The sequence below is a fragment of the Aulonocara stuartgranti genome (genome assembly GCF_965226115.1).
Source record: "Aulonocara stuartgranti genome assembly, chromosome: 20".
In the NCBI taxonomy this organism is placed as follows: Eukaryota; Metazoa; Chordata; class Actinopteri; order Cichliformes; family Cichlidae; genus Aulonocara; species Aulonocara stuartgranti.
Window position 1 is genome coordinate 17,992,501 of NC_138956.1, and position 19,506 is coordinate 18,012,006.

Here is a 19,506-nt window from a genome sequence, read left to right on the forward strand (position 1 = left end):
TGTTTGGCACTGATCACCACCTGCACTCATGTATATATCTTTCAACGTAGCACTCTTAATTCTTATTCTCATGTATATATCTCATGTATATCTCATGCACATATCTTCCCACGTAGCACTTTTAATTCTTATCCCTACTTTTATTTTTTTCCATGTCTATTTAAGTGCTATTTATGACACTATGTTTGCACTGAAGCACCGCAGCAATTTCCTAATGTTGTAAACCTGCTCAACATTTGGCAATAAACCCCATTCTGATTCTGATTCTGATTCTGACATCTGACTGGATAAATCTGTCTTTGTGGAAAAGCTTAATCACTTACTGAATCATTGGCATGTGGACGTGTGTCTTTTTTAATCCCCAGAGGGAGTAGCAACAGTTCAGATTCACCGCATCTGATTCATTTTTTTCATTACTTTTACATTCAGATGGATTTATGTGTACATGTCATGCTGAGAAAAAAAGATATGTCTGTCTGCTTGCAGTTGTTGCTGCGCTCTGTCCCTGGCCTGCTGGGGCCGCACTACAAGCGTTTCTTCTGTGGCTATGCTGAGCCTGCCTACATCAAAGAAAGGAAGATGCAGGTGATGCCAGTTTTGCTTATCCTTTGAATTTTTCATCTTCAGTTTTTGTGTTTATATGATGATATGCTTTTTGAAACAAGAAAACTTTAGCTGTAATAATCCAAAGTCCTAATACTTATTTTGTAAAACTAACCAGTAAACATAGAACATACTTTTGTGTTGGTAGACCAACTTCTTGCTTTTTACAAAGGAAAAGGAAACTTTATGTCTTAGAAAAACTTGAGATTAAATAAATGCAGACTCCAGACATTACAGATGCTGCAGAACACTGAAAGTTAACCCTGAGGTTGCCTCAGTAAGTCCTGCTTGAATAGATTCTCTCAGTTTCACTTAGTGGTCAACTCATCTTGTAGCATGATGGCAGACGTTCACTCCACTCCACTATTTCCATTATCCATTCATTCATCCATTTGTTGTGCACAGAGTCAGATTGCAGCTGGCTAAACAGGGTAGTTAGAATTTCCTTTACACAGGATCATTTTCCATCCTGGGTGGCTGTAGCTCAGGAGGTAAAGTGGGGCATCTATTAATCAGAAGATGGGAGGTTTGATCCCTGGCAGCTCCAGCTCTTACCCAAACGTCCCTGGGTGAGATCCTAACCCCAAGTTTCTCTTTGATGCATCCATCGGTAAAATGCACTTTTGATAGCATACAGTGTTTGTGTGAATGAGGCAAGTTACATAAATGGCTATATAAGAGCACTTACCATCTCTTCCTGGGAGATCCTGACAAGTGAGATGCTGAGTCTCTACATGTTCTGCATCTTATCCCAGGTTGTGTGCCTGAAAAAACTCCAATTGAAGGCACCCAGCATGCTCAAACAGCCTCAACGGACTCTTTTCAGAGCACCCCCATCTATAAGCTCCCTCTAGTTTTCTGCTTATCTCGGTTCCTCAGGTAGCTACAAACCTAATGAGGAACAACTGTATTTGAGTTGCTATTCAAACTCAACATTTTTATCACTAATTAGTGCTCATATTCATAGGTGAGATCCTCAATGTAGACGTGGTTGAGAGGTTTACCTTCTGGGTCATTTGCCTCCTCAGTAGCGTTATACAATGCTCACCTTGTTGACGGTACAATGCCAATCTGTCCATCTCCATTTTACCCAAACTGTGAGCTAACTCCACACCCCGACAAAGTAATTAATCCTTTTGTAACAGATAGCTGGAGGGGTGGAGTTTGATCCCAACTGGTTCACAGCTGCCAAGTTTAACAAACACCTGAAACCCCCTTAGCATGAATTCTTTGTACAGATGTGGAAACATCTTTCAGGTGCTTTGATAAGTTTGTATTTCCTCCTTTTGGTCAGGATGCTCCATGACACTGCTTTCATGTTGTGAAATTCACTATACACAGGTACACACACACAGGTCTTTATCACCAGGTTCCACATTTATTTACAATTTTCTCAGGTTATGACTGAACACAGTCTGACAGCTGTCGGTCCCAGCTGATTTCCCTCTCTTTCTGCTCCTCTCCGTCTCACTATAAAAAGGGAAGGAAACCATTATCAGTCCAAATCGCCATCAGCTGTTCTCACCGGCATCTCCAGCACCGCCCCGTTGAGCCCACTGCACCACTCCTCCCCTGCAGACGCGCCCGGGACCACACCTCCGCCACACACCCCCACCGCCCGACTGAGGCCGGGGAGCCGTCCGGCCGAACCTACTCCCCCCACCCCCCACCCCCGCGAGCCCCCGGCCTATGGACCACCTTGAACTTAAAGGGCTGTAAAGCCAGATACCACCGGGTGATCCGGGCGTTGGCATCCTTCATGCGGTGGAGCCACTGCAGCGGGGCGTGGTCCGAGCAGAGGGTGAACGAGCGCCCCAGGAGGTAATAGCGAAGGGAGTCGACCGCCCACCGGATAGCCAAGCACTCCTTCTCCACAGTGCTGTACCGTCTTTCACGCTCTGCCAGCTTCCGGCTGATGTAAAGAACGGGACGGTCGGCCCCCTTTACCTGCTGGGACAAAACGGCCCCCAGCCCTCTGTTCGAGGTGTCAGTCTACAGAACAAAAGGGAGGGAAAAGTTAGGAGTGTGAAGCAGCGGTTCCCCACAGAGAGACTTTTTCACCTGCACAAACGCCGCTTGGCACGACCCCGTCCACTGAACCAGATCCGGAGCACCCTTTCGGGTGAGATCGGTCAAGGGGCTGGTCAGCTGCACAAACCCTGGCACGAAACGGCGATAGTAACCTGCCAGCCCCAGAAACCGTCTCTTCTCCACCTGTGGACGCACCTGCCCGCCCCCCAAGTGGTACCCCAGATACTGTACCTCCCTCCGTCCAACCGCACACTTCTTCGGGTTGGCCGTGAGCCCCGCCCTCCTCAGGGACTCCAGGACCGCGGCCACCTGCTGCACATGCTCCGCCCAGGTGTCGCTGTGGATGATCACGTCATCCAGGTAGGCAGCAGCATATGCAGCGTGCGGACGCAGCACCCGGTCCATGAGGCGCTGAAAGGTGGTTGGGGCTCCGAACAAGCCGAACGGAAGCATAACGAATTGGTACAACCCGTACGGAGTGGAGAAGGCCGTTTTCTCCCTGGACTCGGCAGACAAGGGAATCTGCCAGTAGCCCTTGGTTAAATCCAGTGTCGTGAGAAAACGGGCCGTGCCCAGCCGATCCAGGAGCTCGTCGATAGGCATCAAAACGTGACACTTCATTCACCTTGCGATAGTTGACACAGAACCATATAGACCCATCCTTTTTCACCACAAGAAAGATGGGGCTACACCAGGCGCTGTGCGACTCTTCTATCACTCCCATTTTCTGCATTTCAGCCAATTCCCTCTGAACGATTTGCCGTTTATGCTCAGGAAGCCTGTAGGGCCGTGAACGCACCGTCACGCCAGGCTGTGTTACAAAATGATGCTCAATGAGAGACGTTCGGCTTGGCAGGGGGGAGAACACATCTGCAAACCGCTGTTGTAACGCGACAACGTCCGCTATCTGGGCCTGTGTGAGGTGGTCATCACAAGGGAGAGAGGCGGGGATGATGGAATTTGGCACCTCCGGCCCCAACTCATCTCTCTCCTTAACCAGGCTTACCAGAGAAGCGGTTTCAGCCTCTCTCCACTCTTTAAGGAGATTGAGGTGATAAATCTGCGTGGCCCCTCCCCTGTCCGACTAAGCGACCTCATAGTCAACGTCCCCGACTCGCCGTGTGACCACAAAGGGTCCTTGCCACTTGGCGAGCAACTTCGAGCTGGAAGAAGGGAGTAATACAAGTACTTTGTCTCCCGGTGAAAATTGCCTGAGTCTAGCCCCTCTGTCATACAGGCGTTGCTGACGCTGCTGAGCCTGGAGCAAATTCTCCCGTGACAACCTCCCCAAAGTGTGGAGTTTCGCTCTCAGGTCCAACACGTACTGAATCTCATTCTTAGCGGGGCTCGGACCGTCCTCCCAGCTTTCTTTAATCAGGTCGAGCACCTCACGCGGCTTCCTGCCGAACAGCAATTCAAAGGGAGAAAATACCGTGGAGGCCTGGGGCACCTCCCGCACTGCAAATAACAGAGGGTCTAGCCAGCGATCCCAATTGCGTTCATCCTCGTTAATGAACTTACGAATCATGGACTTTAAAGTCTTATTCAGCTGCTCCACCAGGCCATCCGTCTGAGGGTGGTAGACGCTGGTCCGAATAGATTTAATGCCCAGTAATTCGTACAGTTCCCGCAGTGTACGAGACATAAACGACGTGCCCTGGTCAGTCAGTATCTCTTTCGGGATTCCGACTCGGGAGATGACCTGAAACAGTGCCTGCACCACACTCTTTGCAGAGATGGTGCGCAGCGGGACTGCTTCCGGGTACCGCGTTGCATAATCCACCAGGACTAATACAAAGCGGTAGCCTCGTGCACTCCGATGAAACGGCCCGATGAGGTCCATGCCAATGCGCTCAAACGGGACCTCTATGAGTGGGAGCGGGCGCAAAGGCGCTTTTGGTATGGCCGGCTGATTAACAAGTTGGCAGTCCGGGCAGGACGCGCACCAGCGGCGCACATCCGCTCGGATGCCCGGCCAATAAAATCGAGCCGTTATTCGCTCCAGAGTTTTTTCGTATCCCATATGCCCTGCCATGGGGTTATAATGAGCCGCCTGGAAAATCGTTTCCCGGCGGCCCTGCGGCACCAACAACTGGGTGTGTGTCTCCTCCGTGCGAGTGTCACGACTCACTCGATATAACCTATCTTTTGATAAAATGAAGCGCGGGTAGGTCCGCACGGCTTCAGGGCGCACCACGTGACCATCAATCTCAATCACCTGGTCAAAGGCTGAGCGTAGGGTGTCATCACGAGACTGCTCCAGTGGGAAATCACCCGTGGGGGAAACCTCCGGAGCCGGCGGGGCTTCCCATGAAGGACCCGCCGTCTCCCCCTCCCTGGAGTCAGTGTCGGACGACCCCGCATCACCGCTGAGCGCCGCGCAGACACTACATGCTACTAACGGTCGTGATCGCATTCCCGCATACTGTCCCAACAGATGATGAAACCCCGGCCAATTCGTGCCCAGAATTAGGGGATGCGACAGGCGCGGGCTAACCGCAGCCGTTACCCTATGCGTTTTGCCCTCATACTTTAATAACAGCGGCACTATGGGATACCTGTGAACATCACCATGAACACACTTCACCTCCACCCATTCTGCCTCCAGCAATGCCCCGGGGCGAACCAAGCCTTGGTGCACGAGGGTCTGCGTGCAGCCCGTGTCCACCAAAGCATGGTGTATACCCCCTCGAGTCCTTACCGGAAGGCTGTACGTCCCTCCTGGACCGGAAGAGGGTGCTGGGGCACCGGCAACGCGGAACACCTGCCCCACCTCCATCAGAGGACAGTCCCTCCTCAGGTGTCCCGGTTGCCCGCACTCCTGCCCCGGCGTCTGCGCTGTTTTCCGTGGCTCAGGGGCGGCACTGCTCATGTCTGATCCCTGGGAAGGCACAAACGCAGCAAAAGGATTAGTGGGGCTCAGCGCCAGCGCCCGCTCTGCCTGCCCCGGCGCAGGTACCCGGCGCCTTGGTGCCGGCACTGGGGCTTGTTTGCTCGGCCTCCGGCCGCCGTCCCCGGGTTCCCCCGCTCTAGCGGCAAGGTGGTCCTCCGCCAACGTTACCGCCACCTCCAGACTCGCGGGACGGTGGCACCTGACCCATCTCGCCGTCTCCGCAGGCAGCCCCTCCATGAACTGCTCCAGCACCACCTTGTCCACCAGCAGCGTCTCGCCCTCTGACGATCCCGGCTGCAGCCAGCGCACCGCCGCGTCGTGCAGCTTCCGGGCCCAAGCAAACGGCCGATCTGCCGCGGCTAGCCGACAGGCCCGGAACCGCCGGCGATGGTCCTCAGCGGTGAGCCCCATCCTGTCCACCACCGCCCGGCTCACGTCCTGGAAGCTGCTCCTCGAGGTCGGCGGCAGACTCAGGGCCGCCGTCTGAGCCTCCCCCGACAGCAGAGGAAGCAAACGCGGAGCCCACTCCACCTGCGGCCACTGACAGGCCTCCGCCATGGCACGAAAAGTCTCCAGGAAAACCTGGGGGTCGTCCCCGTCCCCCATCCGGGGCATCGCCACTGACAGCGGTGGAGGCTTCGGCGGAGCAGCGGCTCCAACCAGCCGCTCCAGAACCAGCGTCTGCCGGTCCGTCTGCTCCTGCAGCGCAGCCAGGTGAGCCCGCTGGACCGCCGCCTGGTCCTGGCTCATCTTCGCCATCTCCGCCAGAATCTGCGCCAGAAACTGCAAAGGCTGGGCGGGCGGCGCAGCCTGTGGGTCGGACATCCCCACGCCGGCTGGACACAGGGTTTCGGCACCACTTGTGAAATGCACTATACACAGGTACACACACACACAGGTCTTTATCACCAGGTTCCACATTTATTTACAATTTTCTCAGGTTATGACTGAACACAGTCTGACAGCTGTCGGTCCCAGCTGATTTCCCTCTCTTTCCGCTCCTCTCCGTCTCACTATAAAAAGGGAAGGAAACCATTATCAGTCCAAATCGCCATCAGCTGTTCTCACCGGCATCTCCAGCACCGCCCCGTTGAGCCCACTGCACCACTCCTCCCCTGCAGACGCGCCCGGGACCACACCTCCGCCACACATGTATATACTTTGGCATAGACAGTAAATAAAAGATGGCCATAGCCACTTTGATGTTAGCCTTTGGTTTTTGGGAGTGCATTTTGAAGCTTCATAGTGACCCCATTAATGGAGGTAAAACCTAACAGACAGTCCATGCCGTACTCCTAACTTTGGACATGTTAATATCCAAAAGGATTAGCTTAATCTTGAAGCAAGCCCCAAGAGTTGGATTTTTAGCTTTTTGCATTACTACGTTTTTTTCACAAGTCCACAGTTAGTACCCAGTGTTAGCAGCTGGAGGCGATCCTTTGACAGTACTATAGCTTCAGCTGCTGTGTGTTGCAGGTGCTGGTAGAGCTGGTGAATGACGAGAACGTAGCAATGATACTGGATGAGCTGAAAGGATACTGCACTGATGTCAACACTGACACTGCCCAGGCTGCAATCTCAGCAATAGGTAAACATGTTCACACATGCTGCTGTGTGCCAGTATTATGTAATTTGACACTCAGGCTCTGTTGTGTCTACTATTGTAGTTTTTTTTTCTTCAGGTAGAGACTGCTGTATTAATGAGGGTGTAGTGATTAGGAGCACTAGATTGTAAATAATATGGATTTAGTAACACATCCTGATATTCAAATGTTTTGTCTTACTCTGTTCATACTGTATTAAATGAAGGCTGGTTTATATTTATAAGCCTTCATGTTTTTGCTGTGTTCCCGAACCTGTGTGTGTGAAGTATATGTTGAAATTGAAACAACTGAATAGAAAACATTTTATCTCGCTATAAGCACCAAAGTTTGGGACCAAGACCATTCCAGCTCTGTGGTTCCACTACCCAGACTCATTGTGTTATGAGCTACGAATTAAAGGATTTTTTTCTCTAAATGTAACTGCTTTTCATTTCAAATTTAAATTGCTGATGTTAATGTTAATCTTACACACCAATAGACACACTCTTTCCAAATGGAGTTTCTACATTCATTTGTTTTCAGCCTTCCTGAAATGCAAAATGTTAACCCATTTGTCTGACAATAAGTAAATAATAAGCAAAAAAACAAGACATCCCTTTTATTAAGGATAAGAATACACAGCGTGCTGCATTTTCTGTGTAGAACATGCTCAGGTTCTAAAATTTCATTATCCATGTGTTTGATCAGTCACTCTAATGCCCTGTGTTTGCCTTTATTGTATGCAGGTCGTATTGGACGCAGCTACAGCGACAGATGTCTACAAATCCTCACTGGGCTGCTTGGACTCAAACAGGATCATATCACTTCTGGTAAAAACATCAGTTCCACAACCTCCCACATACAGTACAGTATACACACAAACAGCTTCATGAACTGGTTTTTTACTCTTTCACCACACTTTTTGTCTCTCTACTCTCCTGCTACCCTTCTCAGCGGTGGTGCAGACAATGCGTGACCTGGTCTGGGTGTGTCCCCAGTGTAGCGACACTGTGTGCCTTGCACTGGATGGCTGCGAGGAAACACTGCAGGATATCCAGGTTAGATCCTGCCATACCTATATACTGAGTGCAAGAAAAAACAATATCATGCCATAAATGAGTATGTGCTGTAGATGTCCTGTTTTGAAAATACAAATTGGCAAAAGTATTATCAGAAATAGACTTAACAGAAACTTTTTTTTATTCTACAGGGCATTATCATGGTATTTTATTTTATATGCTGAAATTTAAATTTACTTTCATAATTCTGCAAAGTTATTTCAGTCTGTTGTAACGATATATTTCAGTTATGGTCAAGTTGGTGAACATAATCCCAAGCATCCATTAATAATTTTTTTCATTTTCTCTATCCTCTTATATAGGGTATAGAGCACTGTGCAAAGTTCATGAGCCTCTCTTTCATATTTTGGTAGAAAACAGCGAACTAGGTTCAGCGCTTTATTGAAACGTGCAAACAAACACAGAAATATAGTAAATAAGGTAAAAACGGGGTTTGTACAATTCTAAGGAGCCTGAAAGTCAATATTTGGTGTAATCAGCTTTATTCTTCAACATGAGTCTTCAGGAATAGTTCTCCAGGCTTCTTTAGGAACATTTAAAGCTCTTCTTTGATGTTGGCTGTTCTCTACTTCAGTAATGTTAAGGTCTGGGCTCTGGGGAGACCCAGACATGTTTTTCTATTCAGGTATGTTTTTTGCTGGACTGGCATTGTGTTTGGGATCACTGTCGTGCCGAAAAATGAATCTGTTGCCAATCAGATGCTATTACACGATGGCTCTAAATCTGACGGTAATGTTCTGTCTTCATAAGTCCATCGGTTCTGACAAGATTTCCAACATCATTGGCTCAAATGTAGTCACAAACCTCCATTGTGCTTTACAGCTGTAGACTCTCACTGTTGTATCTCTCTCCTAATCTTCTCTGCGCATTTTGAAAATGATTTCAATCATACATTTCAAATTTCACTTGCCGTGTGTGAGTTTTTCCTTTTGGGGCACAAATGCGTTGGTTTAGAATGCGAAAGCACGTGTTTTGGTGCACAGTTGTGGGGTGTGACTAGGCAACAATGGTGGTTGCACCCACCTGTTCACCTCATATATTGTTTGATTAGTAGAAAGGTAGGGTGAGCATAAGGTGAAACTTTCAGTTGACTGCAGTTTGATACACAATTTGTTGCTGCAGTTTGGTGTAATAATTGGTGCAACAGTTGTATTTGTTTGTGGAGTCTGTGCATTTGGGTTTTTTTGGATCCCTTGTACTGACTTGTGGTTTGGACAGTGTAATGGTTAAATAAGTAGAACAAACAGCTCAGAAGTGCATTTTATTTGTTTACTGATGCACGTCTTCAGTACCCACGTTTAGCCTGCCACAGCCGTTGGTTATGGAGTAGCCACAATAAGACCTGTTGCCACTGATTGTCAGTCTAGTTATTGTGCAGTTTGTTCTTCAGCCTTTTCTTCCTCTTTACTTTCCTTTATAAAGGACTTTCTGAATGAGTCAACAATTAATGGATCAGTCAAAAGCCCAGATGCATCTCTCAGGTCCTATGTCTGGTCAGATCTGCTGCACTTCTACTTATGTCTTGACATTCAGATATTGTTCATCTGTCGTAGCTAGTTTTTAGGCCAACAACTTCTTTGTTTCATATAATTTTATGCTAATCAAGCTATCTGAAATGTGTGTGTTTAGTTAGTTTGTTTGTTTGCTTGTTTTAATTAATTTTAAATCATGCTTTTTATTTGTTTTTGTTTCTAATGTCTATGTAAAGCACTTTGAATCACCTTGTTGTTGAATTGTGCTATACAAATAAATTTGCCTTGCCTTGCCTTGCCTTGCCTTGCCTTGCCTATCTTATCTTTAAACATAATTTATGAAACATAGTTTAAAGTGAAGAAATGGGAACAAATTACGTGATTTTCTGGTCAGTGATTGCCTCCAAAGTATTTGAATTGATGCCAGGTTTCTTTTCATGCTAAGTGCAAGTGAAATTACCAGATTCCCCCATTAAAGTAGATATATCCTAATGAGTTCCTATTGTTATTCTGCAACTCTGGTTTCTGGTAGTTGTATATGATTCACAGTAGGGCTGGGCCATATTATAACGTTCACGGTAATACCGGTATAATGTTAGGCAACGATAGGAAAATGAAATATCGCAATAGAATATGAGTAAAACGCGCATGCGCAGTGCCTTTGTTTTCATACGCACATGGCCGATTGTTGAGTGAAACAGATGAACCAGAATTGGTTTGTAAAAATGGTGCAACTTCAGTGATGTGGAACTGGTTTGGTGTTTGTCCGTCAGATAGACGACAAAGCACATTTCTTTGCAGAACATGCAAGCGGCCGCCGTTATTGTCGTATTTGTCGGACTAAGATGCTCTTAAATGTGGGAGTAATCTGGGTCCTAAACTCCGTATGCTTCTGGTCAAACGAACACTGCAGCATCACTGAGAGTTAAAAACTGTCTAAATTCTTTCATCTTTAATAAAACGATCAGCATTGCTGCTTTACCAGGTGTAACTATGAAGTTTAACTTCCAGGCATCCATGAAAACAAAATTTATTACATTTAACGGAGTTAGAAGTTAGCAGGAAGCTAGCGGAAGTTAGCTCGCTAGTTACCTAAGCATGATATTGCATGTTCTGACTGAGAGATTTCTGAAAAAATTCAAACGTACAGCTCTGCTATCACTTCCAACATAAATGAAGACAGGAAACTAAACAGCAGTGACGTTTTTAGGGTTACTGAAGTTGGGCTAGTTGGTATATAATGATGTGCTACGTGATCGCTAGCGACACAGCTATGTTAGCATAACATAAATAGTGAAGCTGGAGGACGAACACTAACACTTTTCCACTTATAAAAGTTAACGTTAAGGTTCCTGATAGTTAGAGACTAATGCAATCGCATGGCAGGATGCTGTAAACGGACCAAACTTCAGTCAGGAGAACAACTGAAATAATCCATCCACAATATGAGGTTAGTCATTAATATACTGCAACAACATGGGAATAGAGCAGCTGCCAGAGAATTCAACATTAATGAATCAATGGTACAGAAGTGGAGGAAGCAAGAAGAATGAGTTTAATAAAGTTTGATTTATCTGACTGCTTTGTTTCGCTTAATGTGCGTTATAATCCCGTGCACCTTATGGTACGAAAAATACGTACTGCATACTGCAGTTTAATGTTGCAAAGCATCTCTTTTTAACTTCAGTGGATATTATACATGGTTATGCTCAAGATATGTCAGCCCATTTCTACTGGAAATGCCTTTTGGTTAAACTTTCAGCAAGGAATTTGCATTTGCACTGTTACATTTTTATAAAGCTTTAATGTACATAAAAACCAGCTTCTTGTTTAAGTGAAAATAAATGGAACGTTGTCTTTTTGCGCTAGTAATGTTGTGGAGTTGTATTTTGTCTCGCATCAATTATATCGTCAGTTATATCGTTATCGCAAATTTTCAAATATATATCGTGATAAATATTTTTGGCCATATTGCCCTGCTCTAATTTACAGTTGAAACTAATCCTTGTTAGCAGGGCACTAAGTTCATTTGTCTGAAACAAGCTGTTTTAATTTTTCATTACCTGTCCCATGTGCTTAATGCCAGAACCATGTAGCTGAGATAATCAGATTGAAAATATCTGCTCTCACTGCGCTGCTTGCGGCTGCTCTCTTATTCACACTGATGTATAGAAAAAAATCCTTGAAACTTTCTTTTAGACCGCTGAAATATCAAGGGGTGGCAAATGAAGTGAGATAGTCGCCATATGCTCCAATGTTATAATGGCAAACTTGGCAGTATTCTACAGCAGCCCAGTACAAGAACTTTTTTCTGTATAGTTTCCCCCATTATAACGACTGAACGCATTCTTTTGGAGTTGGGGGTGTAATAAATGCATGAAGTAGAAATGCAGATATGTTTCAGAACTGTACTTTGGAGTAGAACTGTCTTTTGAGGAGATAAAAACAAGCTTGGCACTGGGTAATTATACTACCAAGCATTTCTTGGTAGTTATATTGGACGACAGTGAACCCACTTCTGTTGACTAGACTTAGATCTAAATATTCCACTGCCTCCTTCACTAGGGCAGGCAGGCTTTGCTCTGGTTGCTGGGTGTGTATGGGGAGCGAATTTCCACTGCCCCCTACACTTTGGAAGTGCTCATCGATAGAGTGAGAAGCGAGGCTTCTCTGGGAATCAAGATGGAGCTGCTGACAGCCACCATGAGACTTTTCCTGTGTCGGCCTGCTGAGACACAAGACATGCTGGGAAGACTGCTGCACTACTGCATAGGTTTGTGTTTATGTGTGTGCACATATGTGTATACAGACAGATCATGATAAAAATAGAAAATTTTTTATGCCCTTGTGTTTTCCAGAGGAGGAGACAGACATGTGCGTGCGTGATCAGGCTCTTCTCTACTATCGCCTGCTTCATTGTGGGATAGAAAAGACACGCGAGGTCCTTCAAGGTCGGAGGTCAGATCCCTCTCTGGGTGTTCTGATTGGGCGTCCCGCCAAGCCTGTCAGCCAGTGGGCACGCTGCTTTAACACGTTGGAGCCTCTGAGCCAGGGTGCTGTAGAGGCCGAGTCAGACAGCAGGGGAAGCCCCGAACACGTGACCTATAACTCCAAGCCAAATGCCGACCTATCAGACACACTGAGCTGTAGTCACATTGAGGAGGTTCATTCAGGTGAGTCATGACACTGAAATCCTTCTGCTTTGAAAATCTGATTGGCTGAATTTTGAAAGCTTGCCACTGACTAAATAGTCAGTGGCAAGCCTTGGCTGTGCTGTGCACAGCGCAAATGTTTTTCACATTTAAACAAAATGCCTGTTCTAAAATAAAAATCCAATGGAGTCTTAAAAACAAACTATTAAAATTACTTCCTTATAATGTTCATGCCAATTCACCATCAGGAAGACTTGCTGACAGAGATCAGCATATATTTAAACCAAAGAATTTGGTTATACAAATTTGTTCTGTTCAAATATTCCCTTCAGTTGAGTTTCCTGTGTCACCTCTTGCATAGAAAATAGGATTTAAAAATGCTAACGACTTATAATGAAGTTGGGTTTCTTTTATGAACTTTTTCTGAGGCATAATAATGACTCTGAAATGTTTTAATTGTCTTACATTTTCTTTTAAGATTACACTTAATGGATCGTCTACATTTTTAAATTCAGTTCTGTTTGTTTGGTGTTTGTGTGGCTGTGTGCCTGCTTTAGATCTACATAGTAAAGGACACGATTACTTCACTCAGGTGAAGCAGTGAGGGTTGTAGAAGATGCAAAGGTTAGTAAACCTGACTTGCTTCCTAGCAGATATTTCCAAATCATCTTGTCACCGTTGGACATTTGGGACAACCCTCAAATAAACGAGGCTAAGCTCTGTAAAACTTAACATTTTAGTCCTGAAGAATTACCATCATTAGGTCCTTAAGATTCATCCACCAGGACTGTGGATATTTTAAATCAGTATAAAGATTTGTTCCTATCCAGCTGACAGGTATTCCATTCACAGAAGCACACTGCTAGCGTCTGGACTCTGCAGGGTGGGGTTACAAAAATAAAGTAGATGTGAATTGTTTGCTTGTGTTATCTTTGTGAAGCAACAAGAACTCCCTTTTGAGGGTAAGAGGAGTCGTATCAACCTTTCAGCATGTCCACTACCTGAAGTTGATGTTGGAGGAAAGGCCACTAAAGCACTGTTCGGATATTCTATACTTTTAAATTAGTCGCCTGTGACAATTTTTAGCACCAGGATGAGTTTCTACCTAATTAAATGTTTGAAATGAGTCAGGGGCTAATACTTTGTCCAAATGAGCGATGGTGTAGTTCTTGGAAGGTTGGTTGGTTTCTGGCTTGTCAGGAATGTTGTTCTGGATGATGTCTTTCAAACTCCCATATGTTTGTTTTACCATGGGGCAGTGTTTTTACATGTTGTGGCTAAAACATTCTTCTCCCCACTGCTGGAAAATAAATCTTACTTTTACAGAAGCCTTGGATTCTGTATGGCCACCTGCAGATTCTCAACCACACAACTTTCCATTTATGATTCTTCACTTTCTTTCTTTTAAATTGTTCTAATTAAAATTTTCTCTAAACAAATCTGACAGGATTTTCCACGCCTGTGTTTAGTGTGATTTTGTGGGTTTAATGTTTTACTGTCAAAGTTTAGGACGTTCCTCCTTATGCTGTTCCACGGCATTTAATATGTAAAAATGTGAGGGCAGAGTGAAGAACAGTTTGAAGCCATCTATGATGTCATAGTTGGGGAAGAGGTGCACTAAACCAATAGAAGAATAGTCTCTCACTAACAAGGGAAACATTCAAAGACCACGACAAGCTTGTGAGCCCAATCAACCACAATCAAAGCACACATATATCTGTCTAAGTTCACATTTTGATCACAGGAAAGTCGAGCTCATAGCCATAGTCACTGGGTGTGGGAGTATAGCTTTACTTATTGCATTACCGTAGTCAAGGTTAGTGACTCTGTATGATCATAAGCTCTTTCATTCAGAGGGTTTAACTAACACGGGGGCTCAGCCCTGGCGCAGGGGGCCTCTTGTGCATCGGCCTAACTGGGGGGCTCTTCAACTGGCAGGGAGGTTGTTCCATCCTTGCAGGAGTCCACTCTGCAGGTGGGGGAGAGACATAGGAGAGGTGGAGAATAAACTTAACCTAGAGGTTGTTGTCTTGTGTAGTCTGGGAGATGATTGAATGTTGGGGTGGGTACAGTTTCCTCTGCGGTGGGGTAGGGTGGGCTGCCCCGGGTCCTGTGGGGCTTGGCGGTGCTGCTGCCGTAGGCCCCGGTCTGGATGGGCCTGGGCTCCCTTGCCTTGGTGGGTACCAGAGGACGGGGGTGCCTACTGGGGTCAGCGGGGCAGCTGGCCCTAGAGAGGGGCATCCTCCCCTCCCTTCTTTTCCTCCCTATCCCAGCTACCTCCCTCTTCCCGCTCCACCACACCCACCCACACAGGTAGGGCCTTGGGGTGCGGGTGTGTCACCAGGGTGCAGGGGAGACATCCCCCCCCGTCCTCTTCTGGCCACCTGTGCCTCAATTTTATCTCACAACTTAGGCATCCACATTATTTACACTCTCATAACACACACATATATATAGGGCCTTGAGGGTGGGCACGTTAACGGCGTCCAGTGGACGGTCTGTGTATTCAAACCTACCTCTGGCGCCGGTGCCCACCTCTGAATTTTTAATCCATGTAGACATTGAGGGTTCTCGGGAGGGGCCGTGCTAATACCTGCTGCTCTCTGGCAGCAGCACCATGCTCTCCCTTGCTTTAAATGCACTTTAGAGCAACACGCAGCAACACTACACATGAGTGGGAGGAGTGAGGTATGGGGTCTTCACACTGGGTGGCTACTGGGTGACCCCTCTTCCCATGAGGGTGGCACGGATGCCCCTCCAGTGGTCCTCCTTGGGCTCTCGCACTCTGGGGCCTCTGGATGTCTGGGGCCTGGATCTCCTCCATGCCTGCTTCATGCCCTGTGGGAGAGGGCTATGGCTCTCTACATCCTCTTGCATACCATTACATGGGGAAACCATTTGAATGCAAGCACGTTGATCCACACAGGTGTGCACACGGGTGTTCACTGTTCGTAGACTTAAATCACACCTTTCTTGGCTGCTACTTCAAAGCATATTGTGCGCTGTCTGTCTTGCGTGCTGCACAACAACATTCAATATTTAGTATTTACTGCTGTTTACACTTAGCTAGACTAATGTGATGGTGTTGTGTTTAGTATGTTGCTTTGTTGTTGTTTTTTTTGCTTGTTTTCTATTCTTTTTCTCCCAACAGGTGATCCAGGAGATTTTTTTTTCCCCTTTCTCACTGTCCCTCTCCCCTTCTGTTTTTCTTTTCCTTCCTCTTTCTTTCTCCCTTTCCTATCCCTCACTCATGTCTGTCCCGTCTGTAACAACTGAAAATAAAATAAAATAAATAATAAAAACGAAGGTCGATCCAATGGACCAATACGGCAATGATCCATTTGGCAAAATAAATCCATTGGGTATCCTTGTTGGTCTTCAGACAACAATTCTGACGGCTAAAGAACCAAATGGGACAGGCAAAAAAAAAAAAAGAGGGTTTAACTTAGTTTTATATCTAGATGCACACACACACACACACACACACGTTGCTATTGCTTGGTAAATTTTGCTGTGCAGGCTAACTTTGAGTGAAATTCTTGGGTGTTTGTTGGCTTAGCTAATTCACTTTATGGCTGACTGTATAGTGTTGGCATCTCCTGCCTTTATATTTTTCTTTTTTTTTTTTTAATGTTATTTTATTTTTATTTTTTCCTGAATGAAGTGTGCTTTTAAAAGCAAAGTCCACAACAACTCAATGACAGAAGCATCATAAAAAGATTTTACGACACAGCAGCAGTGTTATATTTATATTGAAGAGTGCAGGTATACATAAAAGCATTGTATGTGATGTACTAAAGGTTTAAAAAAAAGATAGAGAGAGGCTTTATCTAGTAACTGTGACTTAATGTCTCATAATAAATAATGAAATAGCATCACTGGCTGTGACAAAGTGATTAGGCATGAACTCATTTAGCACTTGTCCCTTAACCATATGGATAATTTATTTCCTTGTTATTATACAGTCAACCATAATGCTTTATTTTAGACATTGCTGGTTTAACTTTGCTTAACACACTATCCCGGGTTTGTTTGTGGTAGCAGTAGTTACATTCATTATATCAATGCATATGTTTTTTAAAGCAAACACTACTAACTAGTGATGGCCCGCTTGAAGCTGAAGCTCCGGTGCGTGTGTCAAAAAAATCAACACACTGCTTCAGAAGCACTGTGTCGAAGCTTGATTCGTTTAGCCAGAGTCAGATCAGTGACGTCCGAAGCTTCATTTAGAACCTAACTGCTTCGGTAGCTGATTCAATGGTTTATAAGGAAGTGAATCATTCGCAGGATTTGTGGAGTGTTTTGATGGTGACAGATAGCGAACCACTGATCATTCCACTGAGAGATTTGGAGCCAGCAAGGAATAGAGGAGGTTCTGTTGTGTGGGAGAATTTTGAGTTGATTTTTGTCAATCGGGTGGGTTTTCCAGCTTTGTGTTCTGGTCATTTGCTTTTGTTTTGTGCGTGTTTATTATATCTGAAAACAGGGAAAAAGGTAAAATGTCAAAAATCTGCTTCCATAATATAAATATCATTAAAGAACTATAGAAAAACTTCCACTTGACTCTTTGCATGTAATGTTGTAAAAATATATATTTTATTGTTTAATTAATCTGAAAATGTTAGTCTGCCAAATGTGCAGCAATTGGATTTATTTATTCTCTTTAGCTGATAGTTTGTGTGGCCCAGGTAGACTGTATAACTGCATCTCTACCAGTTTCTGTGCGCTCCAGCCTCTTCTGGTCCATGTGAGGGGATTTTCCTTAAGGCAGGAGAAATTATCGCCACGAAAAGGAACAGGTTCGGCCATTGCACAGTGGAACAAATTCTCTTCTTAAATAAAAATGAAAAAGGGCTGCTTTAAATGCATCATGTTTTTAATTTGCAAGTTCATAAGCATTTTCCCTTTCCAGTTCACAATCAATTCTACCCCCAGGTCAAAAATATGTCTGGGAAAATTTCCTTAATATAATATTATTTATATATATATACCTTTCTAGCGGTTAATTGCATAAGTGCATGGAGGCAGGACCTCACAGCAGAAGCATACTCCATAATGTGTTGTACATTATCATATGTATATTATATGTAATGTGGTATTTTTCAATTATTGTATTTACCAACATCAAGAACTCACAAGCAAAGAAAGACCACACAATGGTGCATGTTTAAACAAGGAGAGTTTACTGGTCAAAATTATTTATTAAACAAATAAACCACTTTTTTTTTTTTTTAACCACCAAAAAATACACGTTCAAAGCAACACAATGGCGGCCCAATATCAGACAGAATTCCACTCTGTAGAGTGAGCAATCTTAATGAAGCAGTTGGTTTTATTTTGTGGATTCAAGCGGCTTTTCATATTTTTGGCCAGATGTCACCAGAGAGGACTGTTGAAAAGCTTCGAGTAATGAACCGTTTTTCAATACAAGCTTCAGTGCTTCAGAAAGCTTCATTTGGCCATCCATCAGGTCATTTGAATTTTCTTCTGTTCACAGGCAAATGTCCAGTAAATTATGTTTCTTTATGTTACTTTGGTTATACTTACCACGTTTGTCCATTTATTCAGGTCCTATATCTAAACCAGGTGTGTGGGAAGGGCCGCCCCAGTACTTCCTGTTTATATAGGGTCATGAGGTCATTGATTGCATCACTGGGTGTAACCAAATGAAGGGCTTTTCATTATTTATAGTATTATTTATTTTCTTTAAAGTAGCCTTTGAGTTGTATTGTATGCAGTGATTTACTTCTCAGACTATTTAGCTGAGTAAATGAGTTTGTCAATTTCATGCATAATCATATTCCTATTCTTTGTTTAGAATTGCATTGTTTGGTCTGACCTATTTTTTTTTTCCCCAGTGGTAGAGACTAATGAGGTTCAGGTGTGTGTAAAGTCCTGTATAAAGCAAGTGGAATTTTTGCCTACCAGGTTGGTTGGTTGGTTTTATGGTAGAATGGAGATGCCAGAAATAAAGTATACTTAAAAGAAACTTAAATAGTCTGCTGATGCTGCTTACATTATGCTACCTCACACAGGCTCAAAGCCCACTAGACAAATTAGTACAGTCGCATGAAGTCTTGTGAAAAACTAAGTAGACTCACTAGCTTCTGGAATTGCCTTTTACCAGCAATAACCTTTATAATAATCATTTTCTGTATTATTTGTATTAGTCTCTCATATTACTTAACCATGTTGCATCAGTTCATTGAGCTTTGTGGGCGTTTGTTTATGCATAGCTGTCTTATTGCCCCACCGCAGCATTTCCCTTGAGTTGAGAGCTGGTTCTATTTCTGCCTGTATTGTTGACCAAAACAGTACACATTATTTCCCATGACAAATCCTCTTTCTATGCTGGGGTAACTGATCACTTTGAGTATTTAAACAAGTAAGTGCTATACATGAGTGTAAAGCCACACTGATCTCACTTTGGAGATGCTCATAAGTCATGATGCTTATTAGTTATGTGGTAGGTAGTCTAACATGTCTGTAAGTAGGAAGGCCAACAAATAAAACCTAAAAACTGCACTAAATATTAAAGAGTCCATGACACCATCTTTATCTGTTAACTTAATTTACTTTAAACATTCATATTTAACTTTCACAGTTTTTATACTGTCACCAAAAAGTTATGTGTATGCACATTTCTAATGGAGCACTGCATTGCAGCGCAGTGTTGCCATGCACTCTGCTTTC

At 44.7% G+C, this 19,506-nt stretch overlaps 1 protein-coding gene across 1 annotated transcript in view; it reads left to right on the top strand.

The window, feature by feature from the left end:
* The window catches only part of ap4b1 (adaptor related protein complex 4 subunit beta 1), a 47,119-nt gene that overhangs the window by 23,291 nt on the left and 4,322 nt on the right, over nucleotides 1-19,506 (top strand). Inside the window, exons 7-12 of the mRNA XM_082519373.1 lie at nucleotides 487-585; nucleotides 7,004-7,115; nucleotides 7,857-7,940; nucleotides 8,065-8,168; nucleotides 12,227-12,434; nucleotides 12,520-12,834. Coding sequence (XP_082375499.1) covers nucleotides 487-585; nucleotides 7,004-7,115; nucleotides 7,857-7,940; nucleotides 8,065-8,168; nucleotides 12,227-12,434; nucleotides 12,520-12,834 — 922 coding nt within the window. The remainder of the gene's footprint in view (nucleotides 1-486; nucleotides 586-7,003; nucleotides 7,116-7,856; nucleotides 7,941-8,064; nucleotides 8,169-12,226; nucleotides 12,435-12,519; nucleotides 12,835-19,506) is intronic.